This window comes from Manis pentadactyla, chromosome 6, assembly GCF_030020395.1.
Source record: "Manis pentadactyla isolate mManPen7 chromosome 6, mManPen7.hap1, whole genome shotgun sequence".
Lineage (NCBI taxonomy): Eukaryota > Metazoa > Chordata > Mammalia > Pholidota > Manidae > Manis > Manis pentadactyla.
The window spans coordinates 61896877-61922132 of record NC_080024.1 but is presented as its reverse complement, the minus strand read 5'-3'; the positions used below and the strand labels follow the sequence as shown (position 1 = coordinate 61922132).

The 25256-nt window shown below is 38.5% G+C and overlaps 1 protein-coding gene across 1 annotated transcript in view; it reads right to left on the bottom strand.

The window, feature by feature from the left end:
* OLA1 (Obg like ATPase 1) overlaps positions 1-24211 on the bottom strand; it is a 211839-nt gene extending 187628 nt beyond the window's left edge. The window contains exons 1-3 of the mRNA XM_036876951.2: positions 24078-24211; positions 22751-22851; positions 1244-1387 (exon numbers count right to left, since the gene is read on the bottom strand). Of these exons, the coding sequence (XP_036732846.1) occupies positions 1244-1387; positions 22751-22851 (245 nt within the window). The 5' untranslated portion in view covers positions 24078-24211. The remainder of the gene's footprint in view (positions 1-1243; positions 1388-22750; positions 22852-24077) is intronic.
* Positions 24212-25256: the final 1045 nt, after the last annotated feature.

Below are 25256 nucleotides of genomic sequence, written 5' to 3'. Positions count from 1 at the left end.
AAGTGAAGATAAGAAAGCTCTTCCTTACAGTAGAATGCCAACTAATAAACAAAGAACAAATGATGGAATTACAAAATCACCAACTGATAATCATCACTGTAATAAATCATCAAAACAAATCAGTGGATGCTCAAAACTAGTGGAAAAATATGGGAAAAGTGAATTAATTCAGTATGCAGTTTGTAGTCAGAACTCACGGGAATTGCTGAGAGGTTGGATATGGGAGTGAGGGAAGAGAGGGGTAAATCTTGGCCTTTCACCTGATCAACTAGGAAAACAACAATGCTGTTTACTGAATCATTAAAATCTTGAGGAAGAGCAAATCTGGCACAAGACAGGGTGAAATCAAGAGGCCCATTTTGGACATGTCAAGTTTGAGGCACTTATTTAGTTATCCAAGTGTCAATGTCAAGAAAAAAATTAGATATATGTCTAAAGTTCTACAGAGTTCAGGACTAGAGATAGAAATTTAGGATTTATAAGCATATTCAAAACAGTGAAAAACTAAAAGCACACTAAATTGCAAATAAACTGTGTACACTTATATAATGCAACATTAAACGTTATTATATTATAAATTATTATTTAAATCTGTATTTTTCAAACGCCCCAAGTAAAAAAAAGTACCCTATTTCTGTAAGTATATGTGCACACAATCAGAGAATAGTATGGAAGGATATATCTCCCAAGTATTTACATCTATTATATCAAAGTAGAAGCATGTGTGACTTTTCTCCTCTCTTTATACATTCCCATATTGTCTGAACTGCCCACAATGAATCTGTACTATTTTATTCTTTTCTAGTTAAAGATATACTACATGTTTGTCATAAACACTTCAAAGAATATAGAGGAATATAAGAAATAAGATAAAAATCACCTAAAAATTCTATTTCCCAGATAAAACCATCAATTAGTTTTTCTTGTTTATTTCACACATACACATTTTCCTATGAATACACATATGCATGTGTAATTTTACATGAATGGGACCATATAATATAGACTAATTACTCTACTTCATACTCCCCAGAAAAAGACAACTGCAGTGGTAACAGCCACACATATCCTTCCTGACCCTTTGTATGCTCTACATTATTTTTATAATCACCCAAAACATTAATGCTACATTAATGGGGAAGACCAACTCTTCTACATGATTTTACATGTATATATCTCTTACGTAAATTTACTCAGCCTATTCAGGGCCACCAAGTTAACAATGGCATGATGGTTTTCTTACCTTGCTGGTTTGTGGTACTGGCAAAGGAAGTCAAACCTTTCATCTGGCACAGGTACTCTGCTCTCATTAGGATCAATAGTGCAGAATGGGAAGTTTTCTGCAGAGGCCTGACTATTGGTTAATACATTGAAGAAGGTAGACTTCCTAAAACAAATAAAAACAATTTCAATTATTAGGCTAATATTAAGAAAACTTCATCTTGCTCTAATTTCAATGCTCCAGTAAGATCCATGAGAATTATAAAAACAATCTGGGAAAAGGGGGTAGGGGGAATACATTTTTACTAACAAAAATGAATAAAATTTACAACAATGCATCTTATGGTTTATAATTTTATGTTCCTAACTCAGTCTGTTTGGAACTTGAAGAATATTTGTTATAAATGATAGGTAGTCTCCCATCATACCATAAAATCTATTTTATTCCTAAAGAAGCTGGTAGTACCAGTATCACTTCACCTTTATCTAATAAAATCTTTTCTAGCATAAATGTGTGTATCTAGATAGATCAATCACTTCCCAAGCATTCTGAATTGGGAAATAGATGCTAACTGTCTAGTAGGTAATGTGAGGATAGAGCTCAGACTCCCTTCTAATTGTGAGTACATAAGGATTACTGGTAATCTAGAATTGTGAATTATGAAAAGTCAAAATGTGATCTTTTTTCAGGGTATAACAAATCAAGAATAAACCTATTAATAATGAATAAATGAGTTACTAATATTCTAATTATCTGATTCTTGTTAGGTATTACATGTTCAGAGAATGCCAACTCATATTACCACAAGCCACATTTTTAAAAATACAGTAAGTGTCAAAAATTATAGAGCAAAATCCAAAACAAAATGGAAATTTTAAAGGTTTGTTGATCTGTTTTGCACTACTTTTCAATTCCATCACTAATATAGAGTACAGAATTCACTGCAGTGAATTTTCCTTGCTCCAGAAATAGGACTGTACCACACATGAGGATTTAAAATGAAAATTGTTATGTAGTATCTTTTTAAACTGGAGGAACTGAGGAAGTAGACAAGGATTACTTGGGAATTGTGAAACTGGTGCTTGCTAACTCTAGCCTGATGTGATTATGTAAAATGTTTGCGTATGGACCAAATTTTGTAACAAAAGAATATTCAAAAAATACAGTAATTGGGTTGGATGGTGGTATTACGAATGACTATTATTCTTTCTCAGACATTTTTTAAGGTAAAAAATGTCAACTAAAATGAGATCTAGGCCTGTATTCTTCAAGAGAAATTTATAGTTGTTACAGTCAGCTCATCTGATTGAACTTTTAAATCAAACAACTTTTGTTTGTTTAAACTCTGAGAACCTGATGAGAGTAATGAGTAAAGAACAAAAGGTAACCAATCAGACACATGAAAAGATGCTCCACATCACTAATTAACAGAGAAATGCAAATTAAAACTACAATGAGGTATCACCTCACACCAGTAAGGATGGCTACCATCCAAAAGACAAACAACAACAAATGTTGGCGAGGTTGTGGAGAAAGGGGAACCCTCCTACACTGCTGGTGGGAATGTAAATTAGTTCAACCATTGTGGAAAGCAGTATGGAGGTTCCTCAAAATGCTCAAAACAGACTTACCATTTGACCCAGGAATTCGACTCCTAGGAATTTACCCTAAGAACGTAGCAATCAAGTTCGAAAAAGACAAATGCACCCCTATGTTTATCGCAGCACTATTTACAATAGCCAAGAATTGGAAGCAACCTAAATGTCCATCGGTAGATGAATAGATAAAGAAGATGTGCTACATATACACAATGGAATATTACTCAGTCATAAGAAGAGGGCAAATCCTACCATTTGTAGCAACATGGATGGAGCTGGAGTGTATTATGCTCAGTGAAATAAGCCAGGAGGAGAAAGACAAATACCAAATGATTTCCCTCATCTGTGGAGCATAAGAACAAAGGAAAAACTGAAGGAGCAAAACAGCAGCGGAATCACAGAACGCAAGAATGGACTAACAGGGTGTCAGATGATCGGCTATGGAGGTACATTTTTCTGATAATATTCCTTTCTCTTAAAAAAAAAAAAGCAGTTCCTGTGTGGTGACCTCCAATGAGTTCTACACAATGGTATAAAGGGCAGATCAAAGTGTGGGCAAAGGGTCTGTTTGTGTTTATACAGAGGATCAAAGCCTAATTTGGCTACCCCGAAAATGAACTAAGATGCGATATGAAGAAGAACTTCCAACATCAGCACTCTCTGGAAGAGTCATACCAGAAGATGATCATCAAAAAACCTCAACAAAGATCCAGGCGATGCTGCAGTTGTAGCTGCATTCATCCCACCAGTTCCTGGACTTGCCATGGGAATGAAGAAGGAGATATCTAAGCTGGCCTGTGCAGGAACAATAAAACAACAAATTTGACTGGATCTACACTGTTGGAACTCAACCAAGAATTAGGAGAAGTGCAAGTTGTAGCGCTCCAAAATCTTAGAACTACAGACTATCTACTGTTAAAAGAACATATGGGATGTGAACAGTTCCCAGGAATGGGCTGTTTTAATTTGTCTGATTTCTCTCAGATTGTTCAAGTACAGTTGGACAATATCCATCATATCATAGACAAATTTTCACAAATGCCTAGGGTGCCTAACTGGTTTTCTTGGCCTTACTGGACATGGCTGGTAATTCTAGATCTGCTTTGGTTATGTAACTGTATTCCTATTATGTTAATGTGTGTGTGCAATTTAATTAGTAGTTTAAAACCTATACATGCTGAAGTTACTCTACAAGAAGATATGTCAAAGAAATAATCAATGTTCCCATGTTTTCTTGCATCTGCTACTTCTATAGCTTTTCTTCTTCCTTCCTAATTACAACCCTTAAATAGAATTCGTGCCTCATATCGAATTTACCGAGTATCATAATTCCTCCAAGTGCTAAAGATACCTCAAGACAAATGCTGGGCATAGAAGCCACAGGGCATAAATCTGCAAAGAAGTAAAAAGCTAACCTTCTCAAACAATAATGCTTCTCTCTCACTTACCAACTTTACATCTGCCTGTATGGCCCCGGAAGATGACTGGTTAGCCAGAGATGGGTAAGATTCCTCAAGGGAGGAACAACCTAAGACAGGCACAGTCGCAGGGGGGCCATCAGGTGAGAAACTGGGGATCAACAGAGGTGAGGCTTAGAACCTCTCCCCCCCCTGTTTTGAGAGAAATCTTCTGCATCTGTGGATGTTTTATTGCCCTTGTCTAGCTTGGATTAACACATAGTCTACAGGCACACACCTGATCATCTACATTTGCTCTCTTACAACACTAAACTAAGTTTTCTACCTTTATCTTACATCTACCTACCACTTCAGCATTTTATTAAGAATAATAATAATAATAAAGGGAGAAATGTGGGATCCACATATAAATCAAGTATAAAAATCAAACGAATATTCATATTTGACCTGATTGTTTATAGTTCATAATGCGTGATCAAAACCGAAAGTTTCTGTGATGACTTCCCTTGCACTGTTCACCATGTAAGAACTTATTTACTATGTAAGAATTTGTTCACCATGTAAGAACTTGTTCGTTATACTTTAGAAGATTGGAGACTGTTGAGAATTAGGCTTGGGGTTGATTAATGATTGTGCATTGAGTCCCCTATACAGAATTTTATTGTTGTTAACAACCATTTGATCAATAAATATAAGATATGCCCTCTCAAAAATAAAAATAAAAAAGAAGTGCATTTTGACAAGATGCTTAACTTGTACCTGCCTACAGGTCATTAAATGCTGCTCTTTTATCATATGCAGACTAAACATTTTAGAATAAAGTAGAAAATGTTTGCTAAAACAACCACGTAAATCATTACTGGTTACCAAGAGCAATATTGACCAAATTAGCTTTCCAATGCCTACTTATAATAGAATCAGGTAAAGTCATGCATTACCAGGCCTCTTTCCAGGCCTCATGTATACCCCAGTATTTTTAAAACATCTCAGGTGATGCAAAGGTAAAGTCAGGTTTTGGAACCACTGGAATAAATTCAAACTCCGTTAACAACACACTGAATAATATTGATTATTGTAAAATTTATAGTGGTAATGATAATTAAGAGGAAATCACTAGTTTCTACAGAACTAGCTTTTAATTTCAATCCCATTAAGATAAATGTCACAGAATTTAACTTAAAATAAACTGATGTATTTATAAAGCTATAGTCCATCTATTTCCAGAAAAATCTGAAGCTTAATGCAATTTTTTAAATTAACACATATAATAAGGCAGATAATTTTTAAAGTGAACTGTAATTTTTAAGTATCATGTTCATTAAAAGTAACCAGGATTTCTTGGAGAAATGTTTAGCTCCAAATCTGGGACCAGAAATATACAAGATAAATCTCAAACAATTTTCCAAGGGAAAATAAGAAGCTATTAAATGCCATGAAATATTGTCAAAAGCACTCTGGAGCCAACTTAAAAGGGCCTACTGTCCAAAGATGGGTCACTCTGAACATCAGTAAGAACAGCTGCAATGGATTTCAACAAATCAAATAAATTCATATCTATGAGTTGTTAATAATCTTCAACAAAACAAAAGCAAAAAAGTCCTCTCTGGAACCTTTTAAGGACTCCAGGTGATTGACTCTTTTGAAGATTGTAAAGTAAAGCACTTACTGTGTCCTTCCTATATGAACTGTACTTTTACAGTAACAAAGCACTGATTAAGAAAAGATTATTCTGGAAGTAAAACATAGAGAACACTGTGAAATCTTGGTACGATAATGGGATAACACACTTGCTGTGGGCAAGCATCTAGTAATGTATATAATTATCAAGTCAGAATGCTATACATCTGAAACCAATATATGTATCAACTTTATTCCAATAAAAAAAGATTATTTTACAGACATATTCCATTCAATAAATGAGGAAAGGATAAAAAACTTAGAATACTGCCATTTTGCAAGGAATTAGTGGATATGGGTAATGATCACCACTGGTAGTTAATACTGCAAAAGAGGGGGAAAAATGATATTTCCTAACAGAAGCATATATACCATCTTTCGAGTATTCTTGACATAAAATTTATCTGATAAAAAATTATCTGATATTAATCTGGTCAAACCTTTAGATACTGCTACCACTTATAGTAAATTCAGAGCATAGAAGAATATATTAAATGACATCACTAATGCAGTCAACAAAATCCAGATTTTGGAAAAATCTGTAAGACAAAAAACAGGTTTATTTAACAAGACAATTGGAGGTGGGAGCAAATTCTGCTTCCGAGTGAGATGTGAAAGCTAACAGCAGACTAGAACTCTCACCCAGAGTTAGAAAAGCCATACGAATGCAAAAAACAGAGCATAGGAATATGGAAATGGAAAAAAATCTCAAAGAAGTGATCTGACCTCTATAGTCACTTTTTACCCTTTGGAGTATTTGCCCATTCTGGGCAGAGCAAGGAGGCTGAGAATCCAGGAAGGAGGCTGAGAATCCAGGAAGGAAGCCAAGAACCCAGGGTTAACAATCATGGAAAGCTTATGCTGGAGGACAGAAAACCCAGCAAAGCATTTGGAGGCGACTTGGAGGACCTCAAGAACATAACCAGTTTTGCCTTCAAGATACTTCTCTCTCAAGAAGAAAATTACAAAAGTATATAGAAGTAAATACTGACATATATTGGCCCACTCTCCACATCTTATTCCACAGCTCATAAAAAAATAAAAGTAAGATTGCCAAAACAGCCCATGAGTCCTTATTCATCTAAAATGTAACTAAAATATTGTAACCCACAATGAAAATATTATAAAATAATGTACAAAAAAGTACTTAAAGGAAAATTTAAATATTAATCTAAACACAGAACATTTGTGCCTTTTTGGGACATACAAAAAAGCACAATTGTATTTTTTATTGTAGTTAAAAACTGCTCACTGCTATTACCACAGTCATGGTAACTGAAATATAAAAAGGCCATAGGGAGTTTATGGAGTTACTTTTGAATTTATGGCTACTACCAAATATAACACTTTTGACTGCCTTCCTGGAGAAAAATATGTTTTATAATAAAAAAAGTTTATCCCTTAAAACATATTATGCAATAAAAATACAGCAAAAGAAAGTCCCATTATCTGTTAGGCTAAAAAAATTATTACATACAGTCAAACTGAACTTGGAAGACAAATCCTTATCTTCACAAATTGTTTTATCTTGGTCAAAGATTTTAAATTTCATAAAGTCCAAGCCATGTGTACCTTCCAATAGCTTTGTAAGTACGAAAAAGTGAAAAGAAATAAGGAAGAAGGAAAATGAAAAATTTTAAGGATTATTACTAAAGGTTTCAATGGCAAATTAAGACATTCTGATCGATTCAAATCTATTAAACAAATGCCTTGCAAAATGTAAAGAATGTGGTCTAAGCCTAGAGTAGTAAAGCTCATAAGGCTTTTTGTACAATGAGGATTTTACAAACACACACACATAGATCCTTAAGGTTATTATTAAAGCTTGAAAGTAGAAGATAATAAAGATTCATAAGTATAGGACTCTCTCTTATGCAGGAATGACCATACACAAATATTATTTCCATAATGAAAACATTTTTAAAAAGTGGGTCCCAATTGCCAAAGTCAAAAGAATTTGAGCAACAAAATAAATATTGATAACACTAGATTATAACCCAAAGAAAAACACTAATTTCAGTGAGTTCAAACAGAACTACATAAATGACTGAATAAATAAATAAACTGGGTGAAAAGACAAACCTTCCTTATAGAACAATTCCAAATAACAAATGTAAAAGTATAGTAGGGGAACTAGAAAATCAACATTAGAATACCATATTAATAATTGCTGTAATCAAAATCCACTAAGGAATGACAAAATCAGGTAGAGAAACTTTAAAAACAAAGAGGATATTTGAACAGACTCAAAATATCTTTCCCCCATAATATAATAATTAATTACTGGGGTGATTTTAACAAATGGCCACTAATTCTTTGATAAACCTTCCTTGTGGAGGTGGAACTGAATTCTCCTCCCCTTAAATAGGGAAAAAACTGTCTTTTCAACAAACAGTGCTGAGAAAACTGGATAGCCGCATGTAAAAGAATGAAGTTGGACCCCTACCATATACCATATACAAAACTTAACTCAAAATGGATTAAAGACATAAATGTAGAAACAAGAACTATGAGACTCCCAAAAGAAGACTTAGGGGAAAAGCTTCATAACATTGGATTTATCACTTATTTCTTAGGTAAGACATCAAAAGCACAGGCAACAAATGTAAAAATAGAAAAATGGGACTACATCAAACTTAAAAACTTCAAAAAAATCAACAAAGTGAAAAGACAACCTACAGAATGGGAGAAAATAATTGCAAATCATGTCTGGTAAAGGGTTAATATCCAAAATATATAAGGAACTCCTATAACTCAACCAAAAGCAAACTTAAAAACTAACACTGAAAAATGCACAAAGTATCTAAACACACACTTCTCCAAAGAAGATAAATATATGACTAACAAACATATGAAAAGATGTTCAACATCATTAATCATCAGGAAAATATAGATCAAAACCACAATGAGCTATCGCCTCACACCCATTAAGATGGCCACTATCAGAAAAAAACAAACAAACCACATAAAATAACATTTTTGGCCAGGATGTAGAGAAATTGGAACTTTGGTACACTGTTGGTGGAATGTAAAACAGTACAGGCACTGTGGAAAACAGTACAGGTATACACATACAAAGGATTACTCAAAAAAGTAGGAAATCCTGTCACATGCCACAACATGGATAAACTCTGAAGACATCATGCTGAATGAAGTAAGCTAATCACTCAAGGGCAAATACCATGTGTGTCCACTTATATGAGTCACCTACATTAGTTAAATTCATGGAAACAAAATAGAATGGTGGTTCAGAGGCTTAGGGGGGAGGGAAATCGGATGCTGTGTTCAATGGATACAGAGCTCCAGACACGCAAGATGAAAAAGTTCTACTAGAGATCTGTTACACAACAATGTGAATATAGTTAATACTACTGAACTGTACACTAAGAATGGTTAAAGCACAAATTTTATGTGTTTCTTACCACAATTTAAAAAAGTCCTCAGAATGAGAAAACATCAAGTTTGAATTGAGACAGGGCTCTGGAGATCAGTAGAAACATCCTTAAGAATATAGCTGAGTAATGATTTGTACATGAGTAAGTTCAGTTTCCAAAAGGCCAGGGAAACCATCCAAAAGCAGAAGAGTGAACAACAACAGTTCAGGCTCACATAGTTTGCAACAGTTCATATTCCTACCAGCCAGAGTAGAGGGATCTTATAATATGAGAAAATTGGGGTACAGTCCTCAAAAGAGTTACATTTTAGTAAAAGGGTTAAATTAGCATGAGAGCAAAAAAAAATGAACTCATCATAAGAAAACATAATAGGAAGCCTCAAAATAACCAAAATGACACACAATAACTAAATGCCAGAATAAAGTCCAACATGTTTTAAAGGAATACTTTAAAATTAAGCATTCAACATAAAATCCAACATCTAAAATCCAATAAAAGCGTGCAAAGAAACAGAAAATAGAGACCCAAATCAGAATGAAAGTCAATGAATACAAACCAACCCTCTATTAGTAATGATAAAGATAATGGAATTAGCACATGAGGACTTTAAATTTAATGTTACACATTTTTTTACAATCTTCTAAAAGATATAAAGGGAAACATGAAGACAATGAGAAGTGAAATAAAAGACATGAAAAACATCCAGGCAGAACCACTATATGAAAAATAGAAAATTCGAAATAAAATGAAATTGAAAAACACACTGGATATGATTAACTGCAGATTAGACTGGCAGGGGAAAAAAAACTAACAAATATAAAGACAAAGCAATAGAAACTATCAAATGAAGCACGGAGGGGGAAAAAACAGGTTGGAGAAAAAATAAGCAGAGCTTCAGTGGAATACTATCTAAAGAACTAACACACACAGAGCCCCAGAAGGAAAGGAAGGCGAAGGAGGAGGTGGGGGGAAAGCACTTGAAGAAATACTGGGCAATTATTTTACAAATTTAATGAAAATCATAAACTCACAAACCTAACATCTCAAAAGACCCCAAACAAAAGAGGCATAAGGAAAACCCCACCAAAGCATATGAAAATCAAGTTGCTGAAAACCAGTAATTGAGAAAATTTTAGTTCCAGCAAAAAAGATGGTAGAGTAAGAGGGCAAGGCAGCAGCCTCCTCCCCAGTACACATCAAAGAAGCAACTACAGCACAAACAACCAGCCCCGAAAAGGACCTGGAGGCTACAGAACAGACCGCCTCCACCTGGAGGAGGGAAGACCTCACAGAGAAGGGGTAAGTGGCAGAGGGGCCATCGAGTGGGACCCAAGCCTTTCCCCATCACAGCCCACAAACTGGAGGGAGAGGACATGAGAAGGGAGAGGATAAGCACTCAGAAACTCTGCACACCTGGCCCTGGAGATCTGCTCTGGGAACACGAGTCCATTCTGTACTGGGTTTTGACGACAAGCAGGGCTGCACACCAGGGAGAGTTGGAGCACTCTGGGAGAGTGAGATTGCTGCTGCTTGTGGAAGACAGGCACGCTCCCTCAGTCCCACTGAGACCCAACACAGAGGCAGCAGTCTGACTTACCAGCAGGACAAAGGGTGCCAGAGGATGGGAGTTGGATGGAGCTCTCTCCATAAGAGAAAGGGCAGGTGGACAACCCTTCCCCAGCTGTCCCTCAGCCCAACAGTTCAGCATGCACAGCACCCAGCCCCAAGTACTCCATCCTCCTCAATGGCAGTTTCCTGATACACTTCTCTGCCAACCCACCTGCCTGCTTGCCTGGCCCACTAGGCCCAGCAGCAGTCCCACTTTGCTGCCTGGCAGGGAGAGGGAGGCTTTCCCAGCCCTCTCTCAGGCCAACCAGGGAGGGGGGCACCTGCGTGAAACACTCCAAACACTCCTTATACACCTTGCTGTCGGCCCAACCCCATGCCGCACTCCTCTGTGCATCTGCCCAGCCCACCCTGTCAGTCCAGCAGCACCACCACTGCTGCAGGGAAGGCAGAGGGTGGCCTGCCCACAACAATCCCAGCAGAAGCACCATGCATAGACCACAACGAGCCTATGCTGATGGAGACCAACCACTGCAGGCAGACAGACAGAAAGATGGCCCCACACACAGCCCACCAACAGCAACTGTGGCTCCATGGCAAAGGAGAACCAGACACAGATGAGCAAAGAGTCTTGAGTTTCTGGGCACCAAAGGATGCCTTCTTCATAAAGTCATTACTTTCTAGATCAATAGGCACAGCAGACCTAATACAAAGGAAGAAACAGAAACACAGACAAAATGGGGAGGCAGAGGAATAGGTCCAAACAAAGCAACAGGATAAGACACCAGAAAGATGGCTAAATGAAACAGAGATCACCAATCTTCTTGAAAAAGATTTCAAAATAATAGTCATAAATATGCTCACTGATCTGCAGGAAAGTAGTGAAGATCTCAGGGAGGATTTCAACAAAGAGAAAGTTTGAAAAAGCCACTCAGAGCTGAAGAATACAGTAACTGCAATGAAAAATACGATAGAGGAAATGAATAATATATTGCTCCAAGTAGAGAAGACAATCAATGAAATGGTAATTAGGGACTGGGAAAACAATGAAGCTAAGGAAAACAGAGAAAAAATAATTTCTAGAAACAAGAAGATGCTAAGAGAGCTGTGTGACAACTCCAAATGAAAACAATATTCACAAAATAGGGGTACCAGAAGGAGAAGAGGGAGACAAAGGAGTAGAAACTCTCTTTGAAGAAATGATTGCTGAAAACTTCCCCAATCTGGGGAAGGAAATAGTCACCCAGGTCATGGAAGTCACCCAGGGTAGGTAGAGCCCCTAACAAAAGGAACCCCAGGAAGATAAGACAAGAGATATAATAATTAAAATGACAAAGATTAAGGATAAAATGGGGGTACTGAAAGCAGCTAGAGGCAAATAATTACTTATAAGGGCAACCCCATAAGGCTATCAGCAGACTTCTCAGCAGAAACTTTACAGGCCAGAATAGATTGTCATGAAATATTCAATGTATTGAAACAGAAGGACCTTTACCCAATAATCCTCTACCCAGCACAGTTATCACTCAGAACTGAAGGAGATTAAAAGTTTCCCAGATAAACAAAAGTTAAAAGAATTCACCACAACTAACCTGGCCTTACAGGATATGTTAACAGGATTTCTGTAGATGGAAATGTTAAGCCTAAAATATTTTTCATCACTGAAAATAAACCCACAGTAAAGGTAGTAGGCCAATTATTTACTAAACAAGTCTAAAGATAAAGAAAAGTAGTAAAGGAGGAAGTGAGGACTTGATAATGTGGGTTAACTGCTGAATCACTGCTGTGTTTTGAAACCAACATAAGATGGTACAGCAATGATATTTTAATTTTTTTTTTAAGTAGTAAAATCAACTATACACAAAATCGGTCAAGGGATACACAAAAAATTCGAATTATGACATCTAATACATGAAGTGTGGAGGAAGAAGAGTAAAAAGAAGCCACTTTTAGACTGTGTTTGAAATAGAGTGACCAAATATAAGCTGTTACATATTTAGGAAACTATCTATGAACCTTATGGTAACCACAAGCCTACAGCCTATAACAGAGACACAAAAATTACAAAAAAAAGAAATCCAATCACAACACCATAGAAAACCATCAAATAACAAGAGAAGAGTATCAGAGAAGAACTATAAAACAACCAGAAAACAATTAATAAAATGGCAATAAGTACATACATACCAGTAACTATCTTAAATGTAAATGGACAGAATGCACCAAACAAAAGACATAAGGTGGCAGAATGGATAAAGAAACAAGACCCACCTATATTGCTGCCTACAAAAACTCATTTCAGACCTAAAATGATACACAGACTAAGAGTGAAGGGATGGAAAAAGATACTACATGCAAATAATAGGGAGAAAAAAGCAGGAGTTGCAGTACTTGTATCAGAAAAAATAGATTTCAAAACAAAGAAAGGAACAAAATACAAAGAAGGACATTATATTATGATAAAGGGATCAGTCCAACAGGAGGATATAACCATTATAAATATCTACGCACCCAATATAGGAGAACCTATATATGTAAAACAAATACTTAAGAACTAAAGGGGGAAACTGACTGCAACTCAATCATATTAGGGAACTTTAAAACACCACTTAAACCAATGGACAGATCAACCACACAGCAAATAAATAAGGAAACACGGGCACTGAACAACACATTAGATCAGAAGGACATAACAGACATCTACAGAACATTCCCCCAAAAGCAGCAGGACACATATTTTCCGCAAGTGCACATGAAACATTCCCCAGAATAGATCACATACTAGGCCACAAAATGAGCCTCAATAAGAGATTCAAGATGGTGGCGTGAGAGGTGAGGCGGAGAATTACTCCTAAAACCACAAATAGTTTGAAAATGTAGTTAATTGATACAACTAACCCTAAAACAGCAACAAGAAAGAAGGGTGAACAAGACTGCATACAGACCTCAGGAACAGAGCAGACGTCACGAAAGAGGGTAACCTACGAAAGCCTTTATCAGGTGGTACCCAAGCCCTTCCCCCACCCAAGCTCACTGGCCGGAGGAAGAGAAATGGAGCAGGGAGTGGGTGGAACCCTAGGATGCTCAACACCCAAGCCTGGAGCTCTGCTTTAGGAGCAGAAACCTATACTGTGTGGTGCTCTGGATGTTGCAGAGCTCACACAGGTGGAGGGCTTAAGAGACAGATTCCGGCCGTTTGTGGAGGAGGGGATCCACACCTGGCCGCTCTGGAAGAAGGGAAAGACAGGCGGTCTGACAGGCTTCCTAGCAGCGAGAGGGCTGCTGAAGGGGCGGGGTTTGCACGGAGCTTGCTGCACAGGGAAGGGGGAGAGCTGGACAAGGTTGTCTGGGCACACTCTGCCCAGCTGGTTGAGAACTTCAGGCACCCCATCCCCCTGGCTGCCCACTCAATTCCGAGGCCCCCCACTGTGATACACAGCCAGCTGTGCCTTCCTCCTGGCCTGCCAACACTGATTCACAAACCTCTAGTCACTGTGCTGGCATCAGGCCAGCCAGAGGGAGACCCGCCTACAACAGCTAGAGACATAAACCACAGAGACTTACACCTGTGTGCCTGGCCCACTGGCTCTGACACCCCAGACAGGCACCGCAGATCGGAATCAGGAAACAGATCTTTCCACCCCCCCAGGCACCAGCTCCGCTCCCCTACAAACCCGAACCTCACTCTAGGGGCTGAGCAGCTCCAGACACTGGAGCTTCTGGGCACTAGTGGGCACCACACAGAAATATGAAACATCAAAAGAACATGGTTCAGACCAAAATCTCACAAACCCCAGAAAAAGGGACTAATGAAACTGAACTCACCAATCTGCATGAAAGAGAATTCAAAATAAAAATCATAAACATACTTATGGAGGTACAGAAAAATATTCAAGAACTCAGGAATGAATTTAAGTCAGAGATTCAATCCTTAAGAAATTCCATATCTGAAATGAAACATACAATGGAGGGATTTAAAAGCAGATTAGATGTAGCAGAAGAGGCAGTAAATGGAACAGAAATTAGACAAGAAGACGACAAAGAAGCTGAGGCACAGAGAGAAAAAATAATCTCTAAGAATGAAAAATACTGAGAAAATACTGTGACCAATCCAAATGGAACAATATTCATATTATAGGGGTACCAGAAGAAGTAGAGAGAGAAAAAGGGATAGAAAGTGTCATTGAGGAGGTAATTGCTAAAAACTCCCCCAGTCTGGGGAAGGAGATAGTATCTCATCCATAGAGGTGCACAGATCTCCCAACACAAGAGACCCAAGAAAGACACCATCAAGACATATAATAATTAAAATGGCAAAGATCAACTATAAAGGCAGACTTTTAAAAGCAGCTAGAGAGAGAAAAAAGATGATATATAAAGGAAAAACTATCAGGTTATCATCAGATTTCTCAACAGAAACCTTACAGGCCAGAAGGGAGTGGAATCATATATTTAATGCAAAGAAGCAGAAGGGCCTTGAACCAAGAATACTATACCCGGCAAGGTTATCATTTAAATTTGAAGGAGGGATTAAACAATTTCCAGATAAGAAAAAGTTGAGAGAATTTACTACCCCAAACCACCTCCACAGTACATTTTGGAGGGACTCCTATAGATGGAAGTATTCCTAAGACTAAAATAGATGTTACCCAAGGGATAGACAAAGAGTATAGAATATGATTCATAACATACAAAGAATGCAGGAGGAAAAAAAGGGAGGAAAAAAAAAAGAACCTTTAGGTTATGTTTGTAATCGCACACAAAGTGAGTTAAATCAGACTGTTAGATAGTAAGGGAATTACCCTTGAACCTTTGGTAACAACGAATCTAAAGCCTGCAATGCCAATAAGTACATACCTATCGATAATCACCCTAAATGTAAATGGTGTGAATGCACCAAACAAAAGACACAGATAAAGTCAATGAATGGACTAAAAAACAAGACCCATCTATATGCTGCCTACAAGAGACTCACTTCAAACACAAAGAAATACACAGACTGAAAGTAAAGGCATGGAAAAAGATATTTCATGCAAGTAACAGGGAGGAAAAAGCAGGAGTTGCAGTACTTGTATCAGACAAAATAGACTTCAAAACAAAGAAAGTCACAAGAGACAAAGAAGGACATCACATAATGATTAAGGGGTCAATCCAACAAGAGGATATAACTATTACAAATATCTATGCACCCAACACGGGATCACATACATAACTGAAACAAATACTAACAGAATTAAAGGGGGAAATAGAATGCAATGCATTCATTTTAGGAAACTTCGACACACCACTCACTCCAAAGGACAGAGCAATCAGACAGAAAATAAGTAAAGACACAGAGGCACTGAACAACATATTAGAACAGACAGACCTAACGGACATCTACAGAACACTCCATCCAAACGCAACAGGATACACATTCTTCTCAAGTGCACATGGAACATTTTCAAGAATAGATCATATACTAGGCCACAAAAATAACATCAGTAAATTCAACAAGATTGAAATTGTACCGACCAGCTTCTCAGATCACAAAGCTATGAAGCTAGAAATAAATTACACAAAGAGAACGAGACAGCCCACAAACACATGGAGGCTTAATAACATGCTCCTAAATAATCAACCAAATAAAAACAAAGATCAAGCAATATATGGAGACAAACGACAATGATAATTCAACAACACAAAAGCTGTGGGATGCAGCAAAGGCCATGCTAAGAGGGAAGTATATTGCAATATAGGCTTACCTCAGAAAAGAACAATCCCAAATGAACAGTCTAAACTCACAATTAGTGACACTAGAAAAGGAAGAACAAATGAGGCCCAAAGTCAGTAGAAGGAGGGACATAATAAAGACTCAAGCAGAAATAAATGAAATTGAGAAGAACAACGCAATAGAAAGAATCAATAAAAGCAGGAGCTGGTTCTTCAAGAAAATAAACAAAATAGATAAACTCCAAGCCAGACTTATCAAGAAAAAAAGAGTCTACACACATAAACAGAATCAGAAATGAGAAAGGAAAAATCACCATGGACAACACAGAAATACAAAGAACTACAAGAGAATACTATGAAAAATTATATGCTAACAAACTGGATAACCTAGAAGAAATGGACAACTTTCTAGAAAAATACAACCTTCCAAGGCTGACCAAGGAAGAAACAGAAAATCTAAACAGACCAATTACCAGCAAAGAAATTGAACTGGTAATCAAAAAACTACCTGAGAACAAAATCCCGGCACCAGATGGTATCACTGCTGAATTTTATCAAACATTTAGTGAAGACCTAATACCCATTCACCTTAAAGTTTTCCAAAAAATAGAAGAGGAGGGAATACTCCCAAACTCATTCTATGAGGCCAACATCACTCTAATACCAAAACCAGGCAAAGACACCACAAAAAAAGAAAATTACAGACCAATATCCCTGATGAACATAGATGCAAAAACACTTAACAAAATATTAGCAAATGAATTCAAAAATACATCAAAAAGATCATCCATCATGATCAAGTGGGATTCATCCCAGGGATGCAAGGATGGTACAACTTTTGAAAATCCATCAACATCAACAAAAAGACAGATAAAAAAACACATGATCATCTCCATAGATGCTGAAAAAGCATTTGACAAAATTCAACATCCATTCATGATAAAAACTCTCAACAAAATGGGTATAGAGGGCAAGTATCTCAACATAATAAGGGCCATATATGACAAACCCACAGCCAACATCATACTTAACAGCGAGAAGCTGAAACCTTTTCCTTTAAGACCGGGAACAAGACAAGGATGCCCACTCTCCCCGCTTTTATTCAACATAGTTCTGGAGGTCCTAGCCATGGAAACGAGACAATACAAAGAAATAAAAGGCATCCAGATTGGCAAGGAAGAAGTTAAACTGTCCCTGTTTACAGATGACATGATATCGTACATAAAAAACCCTAAAGAATCCACTACAAAATTACTAGATCTAATATCTGAATTCAGCAAAGTTGCAGGATACAAAATTAATACACAGAAATTTGTGCATTCCTATACACTAACAATGAACTAGCAGAAAGAGAAATCAGGAAAACAACTCCATGCACAATTGCATCAAAAATAATAAAATACCTGGGAATAAACCTAACCAAGGAAGTGAAAGACCTATACCCTGAAAACTACAAGACACTCTTAAGAGGAATTGAAGAGGATACTAACAAATGGAAATTCATCCCATGCTCTTGGATAGGCAGAATTAATTTTGTCAAAATGGCCATCCTGCCCAAAGCAATCTACTGATTCAGTGCAATCCCTATCAAAATGCCTACAGTATTCTCCAATGAACTAGAACAAATAGTTCTAAAATTCATATGGAACCACAAAAGACTCCGAATAGCCAAAGCAATCCTGAGAAGGAAGAATAAAGCAGAGGGACTTATAGTCCCTGACTTCAGGCTCTACTACAAAGCCACAGTAATCAAGACAATTTGGTACTGGCACAAGAACAGACCCATAGACCAGTGGAACAGAATAGAGAGTCCAGATATTAACCCAAGCATATATGGTTAATTAATATATGATAAAGGAGACATACATATACAATGGGGAAATGACAGTCTCTTCAACAGCTGGTGTTGGCAAAACTGGACAACTACATGTACGAGAATGAAACTGGATTACTGTCTAACCCTGTACACAAAATTAAACTCAAAATGGATCAAAGACCTGAATGTAAGTCATGAAACCATGAAACTCTTAGAAAAAAATACAGGCAAAAGTCTCTTGGACATAAACATGAGCAACTTCTTCATGAACATATCTCCCCAGGCAAGGGAAACAAAAGCAAAAATGAACAAGTGGGCCTATATCAAACTAAAGACTTCTGTACAGCAAGGGATACCATCAGTGGAACAAAAAGACATCCGACTGTATGGGAGAATATATTCATAAATGACGTCTGATAAGGGGTGACATCCAATTTTTATGAAGAGCTCACACACCTCAACAAACAAAAAGCAAATAAGCCAATTAAAAAATGGGCAGAGGAGCTGAACAGACAGTTCTCCAAAGAAGAAATTCAGATGGCCAACAGGCACATGAAAAGATGGTCCACATCGCTAATCATCAGAGAAATGCAAATTAAAACCATAGTTTTTTTTTGTTAACACCAGTTAGGATGGCCAACATCCAAAAGACAAACAACAACAAATGCTGTCAAGGATGTGGAGGAAGGGGAACCCTCCTACACTGCTGGTGGGAATGTAAGTTAGTTCAACCATTGTGGAAAGCAGTATGGAGGTTCCTCAAAAAACTAAAAATAGAAATACCATTTAACCCAGGAGTTCTACTCCTAGGAATTTACCCTAAGAATGCAGCAGCCCAGTTTGAAAAAGACATATGCACTCCTATGTTTATCGCCGCACTATTTACAAGAGCCAAGAAATGGAAGCAACCTAAGTATCCATCGGTAGATGAATGGATAAAGATGTGGTACATATACACAATGGAATATTATTCAGCCATAAAAAGAAAACAAATCCTACCATTTGCAACAACATGAATGGAGCTAGAGGGTATTATGCTCAGTGAAATAAGCCAGGCGGAGAAAGGCAAGTATCAGATGATTTCACTCATCTGTGGAGTATAATTACAAAGAAAAAACTGAAGGAACAAAACAGCAGCAGACTCACAGAACCCAAGAATGGACTAACAGTTACCAAAGGGAAAGGGACAGGGGAGGATGGGTGGGAAGGAAGGAATAAGGAGGAACAGGGCATTATGATTAGCACACATAATGTAGGGGGGGACATGGGGAAGGCAGTACATACAGAGAAGACAAGTAATGATTCTATAGCATCTTACTATGCTGATGGACAGTGACTGTAATGGTGTATGTGGGGGGGACTTGATAATAGGGGGGAGTCTCGTAACCATAATGTTCAAGTAACTGTACATTAACGATATAAAAATAAAATTGAAAAATAAAATTAATGTGCTGGTCTCAGTGTGAGAGGAACTCTAACCTACTTGGCTTAATAAACACTTCAGTTATCAGAAAAAAATAAGAGCCTCAATAAATTCAAGAAGACAGAAATTGTATCAAGCATCTTTTCAGATCCCAATGGTATGAAATGAGAATTACAGAAAGAAAACAAGAAAACCCACAAACACATGGAGACCAAACAACATGCTTCTAAATAATCAATGTGTCACTGAACAAATCAAGGAAGAAATCAAGCAAAACATGGAAAGAAATGGAAACAAAAATACAAAAGTTCAAAATATGTGAGATGCCACAAAAGCGACTGTAAGAGGGAAGTACATAGCAACACAGGCTTACCTCAAGAAACAAGACCAATCCCAAATAAACAGTCTAAACTCACAACTAAAGAAACTAGAGACAGAAGAACAAATGAAACCGAACGTTAGTAGAAGGAGGGACATAATAAAGATCAGAGCAGAAATAAATAAAATAAAGAATAAAACAACACAAAAAAAGTCAAGAAAACCAAAAGCCAGTTCTTTGAGGAGATAAGCAGACAAGACTTACCAGAAAACCCCTAGCCAGACTTACCAAGGAAAAGATAGAGAGAACACAAATACACAAAATCGGAAATGAAAAAAAAAAGAAAGTTAAAACTGACACCACAGAAATACCAAGAATTATAGATTACAGAATTCTATGAAAAAATAAATGCCAATAAATTGGACAATATAGAAAAAATGAGACAAATTTCTAGAGAAGTACAGACTTCTAAGACTGACCCAAGAAGAAACAGAAAATCTGAACAGACCCATCACCAGCAATGAAATTGAACTGGTAATCAAAAAACTCCCAACAAACAAAAATCCAGGACCAGATGGCTTCACAGCTGCATTCAACAAAACACTTAAAGAGCTATAATATCCAGCCTTCTTAAAGTAGTCCAAAGAGTGGAAGAAGAGGGAATACTTTCAAACTCATTCTAAGAGGCCAGCATCACTCTAATACCAAAACCACACAGAGACATTATAAGAAAATTACAGACCAATATCCCTGATAAACACAGATGCAAAAATCCTCAATAAACTATTAGCAAACCAAATTCAAAAACACATCTCCCATCTACTTCTTGTGGGCCTATGCAGACGTGGACAAGTTGAGTCAGGTTTCCTCATACAGGAATCTCAATCACTTGAAGAGACAGCAGGAGATGACAAATGCCCAGAAGCTCAGCTCATATGGCTGAACTCCACGTGGACCCATCCCTGCCAGCACTACCCTGGCTCCTGTTTTTCTTGAGGCCTGGCTGTTCAGCTTGTCCTTCAATTCTACCTTTCCATAAGTAAGTCTCTTTTTCTTGCTTAAAACAGCCAAAATTTGTGTTGCTTACAGAAAACTCTACCTGACACATTTAGGTAATGTAAGACCATTCTACAAAAAGGAGTGTTCACAACCAAACACAATTAACAAAATCATCAAACTGTATATTACTAAAATGAATTTAACTGTAAAGTATACCTCAATAAAACTGGGGGGCAAGGAGAGCAAGGAACATTTATTTTAAAGCATAAATAGCATATTTATACTGGATAATAAAATATTTTTAGATTATTTTCATAAACATTGATTTCATTATGCCCATGGCTAAAATGCTTATAAAGGAAACACTTCTCTAAACAGTTCCATTTAAAGTCAAGCTGTATTTACTATAATGATACAGTCTGGAATAACAGAAGTGTGTTAATATCTAAAAATTATGTCTTGCTTACTACAAAGCTCGTAACGTATATCTCACTTTCAAGTTTATTCACTGCACCCTACAGAACTTTGCTTAATTATTTGTTTTTCTTATATGTCCACACTCTGTTGAGTCTTACTTGGCAAGTAGTCTATATCACAGCAAGAAATCCCTTCAAAATGCAAACCTCTCCAGCTCTAGGAAAGATTTGAATTAGGACAGCCACACTTACTCATGTTTTACATTACGAGAATTTAAGAAATGTCTGACTTGGTCATACCAAGCTCCATTCACTAAGCAATCTCAATAACAGTAACTCCAAGGTGTATAAAAGAGAATGGTTTGTCCTACTTGCCACCAATCTGAAAGCCTTAAAACACGTACCAAAATACCTTCAGCCACCTTAACAAATCCCTATTAGATCTGTTCACCATTAGTACACTAATGACTTTGAGATATTTTATATTTTTATAGTACTTAAAAGTATTAAAATCAAAAGGCAAATAAAAAAGTAGACTTTGAACTTTCAAGTTACATGTGTATGGATTCATATGATAAACCTCACATATGCTTCCTATGCCTGTTATTTGCAAATGATTCACTTTAATTTTAAACATTACAAAACTCAAGTTTTTGCTCTTGTAACTTTCAGATTTAGCCTCTTTATAAAAGATTAACTTTTATCTAACAACTTACAATATTAAATTCAAAATTGTCACCTCCTTCTCCTGAAAAAATTTCAGCCACCTTGATCCCTGATCTCCCAAAAATCTAATCAAATTTATAATGGGGTTTTTTAACTATTCCCTGAAATATCATACTGCATGGCCTAAATAGCCAACCAGCACCAAAATCAAATTTAAATCCAATACTGTCCGTTTCCCAACATTGTTTCAAGCAAACAGAGCTAATCTGGTTCAACTTGTTTTAACTCTCACTGCTGCTTCTTGAGTTTAGCAAAACAAACAACATAGATTAACTCAAGTTTCAACACAGTATCTGTCTGAAAAACCAAAAGAAAATACATCTAAACAAAAACCTTGTTTTGCAACATATTAGTATTCCAGCTTCCTAGCCTTTTCCCCCACTTTAAAAATTACCTCATGAGTTCCCATTTCTACAACAGGACCCAAAATATCAACAAGACGAAAGTGAGAAAAGCCACCTACCCAACATTTGGCAATCCAACAATACCAATTTTCAAGGAGGTTCCAAATCTTCCAATGATTGAGGGTGCTTTAATTCCATCACCTCCCTTTTTGGGGGGCATCTGAAATGTCAAAACAAACATATACATGAACAAAACTTTTTACTATCCCCATCGACCAAATAACACATTTCATCAAACAAAATATATTATTGAACAGACTAAAAGTAAAACATCCTGAATATATCAATCAGTTTGTAAAGAGATCTGATTTTGATAGTTGTCAAAGCAGTCACTCCTGAGAAGTCCTGGACAGACTGATCTAAAAATCAAAAGTAAAATTTAGCTGTCAATTTCCATCCAGGCTGTTCACAAAACACTATTTCTTAACCTGTCATATGGTCATATGAATGAAAACAGTTGGAAATGGGAGCACAGATCAGAAGGTCAAAGAAAATCCGTTCTAGAACCAACAGCAACCGAGTCACCTCCACCAAACCATTCCTTTTCTCTGGAACCTATTCTTTACCATTACCCCCACAGGCACCATTTTTCACATGGATGCATACATGCCGGTATCAGGGTCTTTCCAAACAAATCTCTTCCACCTCTGGCACTGTACCACGCATCAGTCCTCATGAGCAGCTTCCGGAATCCACACTCCGGTTATTTCTAATCGTAAATGAATCCACTAACCCTTTTTATTTACAAGCTGAAACTTTCTCAGTCCTTTCTAATCAGGCTCCAAGTTCCTCCGTGCAGAATTTGTTCCATTTTACTACTGCACACTGAACTCATGAGGTCGGCGAACCTCACATTTTTTAAGCTGGGAACTAAAACTGTTCCTGTCTTCTGGCCCCAGTGGAATCTCCTGGGACTACGTCGCGGCCCTGTTCACTAAGTGATACTCCAGTCTCTGATCCGTGATTCCCAGGCCCAGCGATTTCCCTTCTCAGGGTCGTGAGTCACACCTGTTCCCAGGCAAACCCCAGGCCTCCGAGGCACAGCTGCAGGGGCAGAGCCTCACCAGTCCTCTGGCCTCCTGCCGATAGGCAGTCGGCCGCCCAGTCAGAGTGGGCTCCCACCCAACATCTTCCCCCTCTGAACTGGACGGCCGTCCCGACCTCCGGAGGACGCCTTCCCCAGCAGAGTGCCGAAGTGCGGCGCGGCCGCTCTCGGGTCGCGCGGCCTAGTCCGAGAGCGCCTCATTCATCCACAACACCCCACGCCGCCCGCTGCCCTCGCCCATCCTGGCCACTCGGCCCTGGCCCGGCGCCGGCCACAAAAAAACGGGCCGGGGCGCCGCAGATGCAGGGGAAGCGCGCCCACGAGCTCTCTGAGGGTCTCACCGTGCTCGTGGCGGGCGATGACGGGGGTCCCAGCGGCAGCGGGAGACGAGCCCTGCTGGCAGCGGGAGGCGGGGAAGGAGGAGGAGAGATCGCAGGCCCGGCCCCTCCGCCGAGCTGCACGCACGACGGCGGCAGCGGAGCGGGCGGGCGGGGCGCCGGGCGGCACCTGCGCGCCGAGCACGCGCCCTTCCCGCCCCTCTCGCCCGCCCGCCCCGTCCATTGGCCCGAAGGGCCGAGAGCGGGAGCAGAGTGGGAGGGCCCACGCGGCGCTGAAGCTGGCGGGAGCCGATCCGGGAGTCCCGGGCGGTCTGACCGCCCCTCCCCGCCCTCGGAGTGCGCGTCTTACGCCGCCTCTGCATGCTGCGCTTCTGCGGCCGGATCTCCGCCTCCCTCCGCGGTGCCCCTGGAGATGCCCTTGCACTCTCGTTCGCCTGCCTGCAGCCCCACACGTCACCTGGCCGCCCGCCGGTCTCGGTTGCCTGAGGTCTGACCCGACCCGAGGTTGACTTCTTGGCAGCCTTGGGGATCACGGCCCCAGCCCGCCTACCTCTTCCTGTAACTTTCTTAAGTCAGTCCAAATGGTGAGAAGCTGTTAAGTTTACTTTCTTAAAGAAAATAAAGGCTAAGTGAAGCTTTTGATAACGATCCCCTCATTGCCTTATCATTCAGGCATTTGATCCCCGAATGCATTTAATATAATAGAGCCAATTTTCTCCCCTTTTCCTCTGGATGGATAAGAACAGGGGCCTTCGGAATTTAGGAGACATCAGTTGCAGTCTGAATTCCTCTACTCACTAGCTGTGTGAACCTGGGACAGCCGTAACCTCTCTGGGCTTTAGTTTTCCTCCTGGATAAAATAAGGCTAATTGAGATCCAACTTACAAGGTTATTATGAGGATAAATTGAGATAAAATGTGTGCAAAGCTTGTAGCAGCAGTACCCGGTATATAGCAGGAAAGCTGACAAATGGGAATAAAGGCTATATTTAATATTAGGGTTTCATCCCATCTCACCCACACTCAGCTACACCATGAGTTCCATCTGTAGGTCCTGGTCTTCAGTCAGCATTTAAGTAATTGTTGCAGTGAATGTAGTACTTGTCAAAAAATTGTGAGGCTAGAAGATTCTTTCAAAGACACCAGTCGCTACTACAGGAAAGGATATGAGTTGGTTGTGATC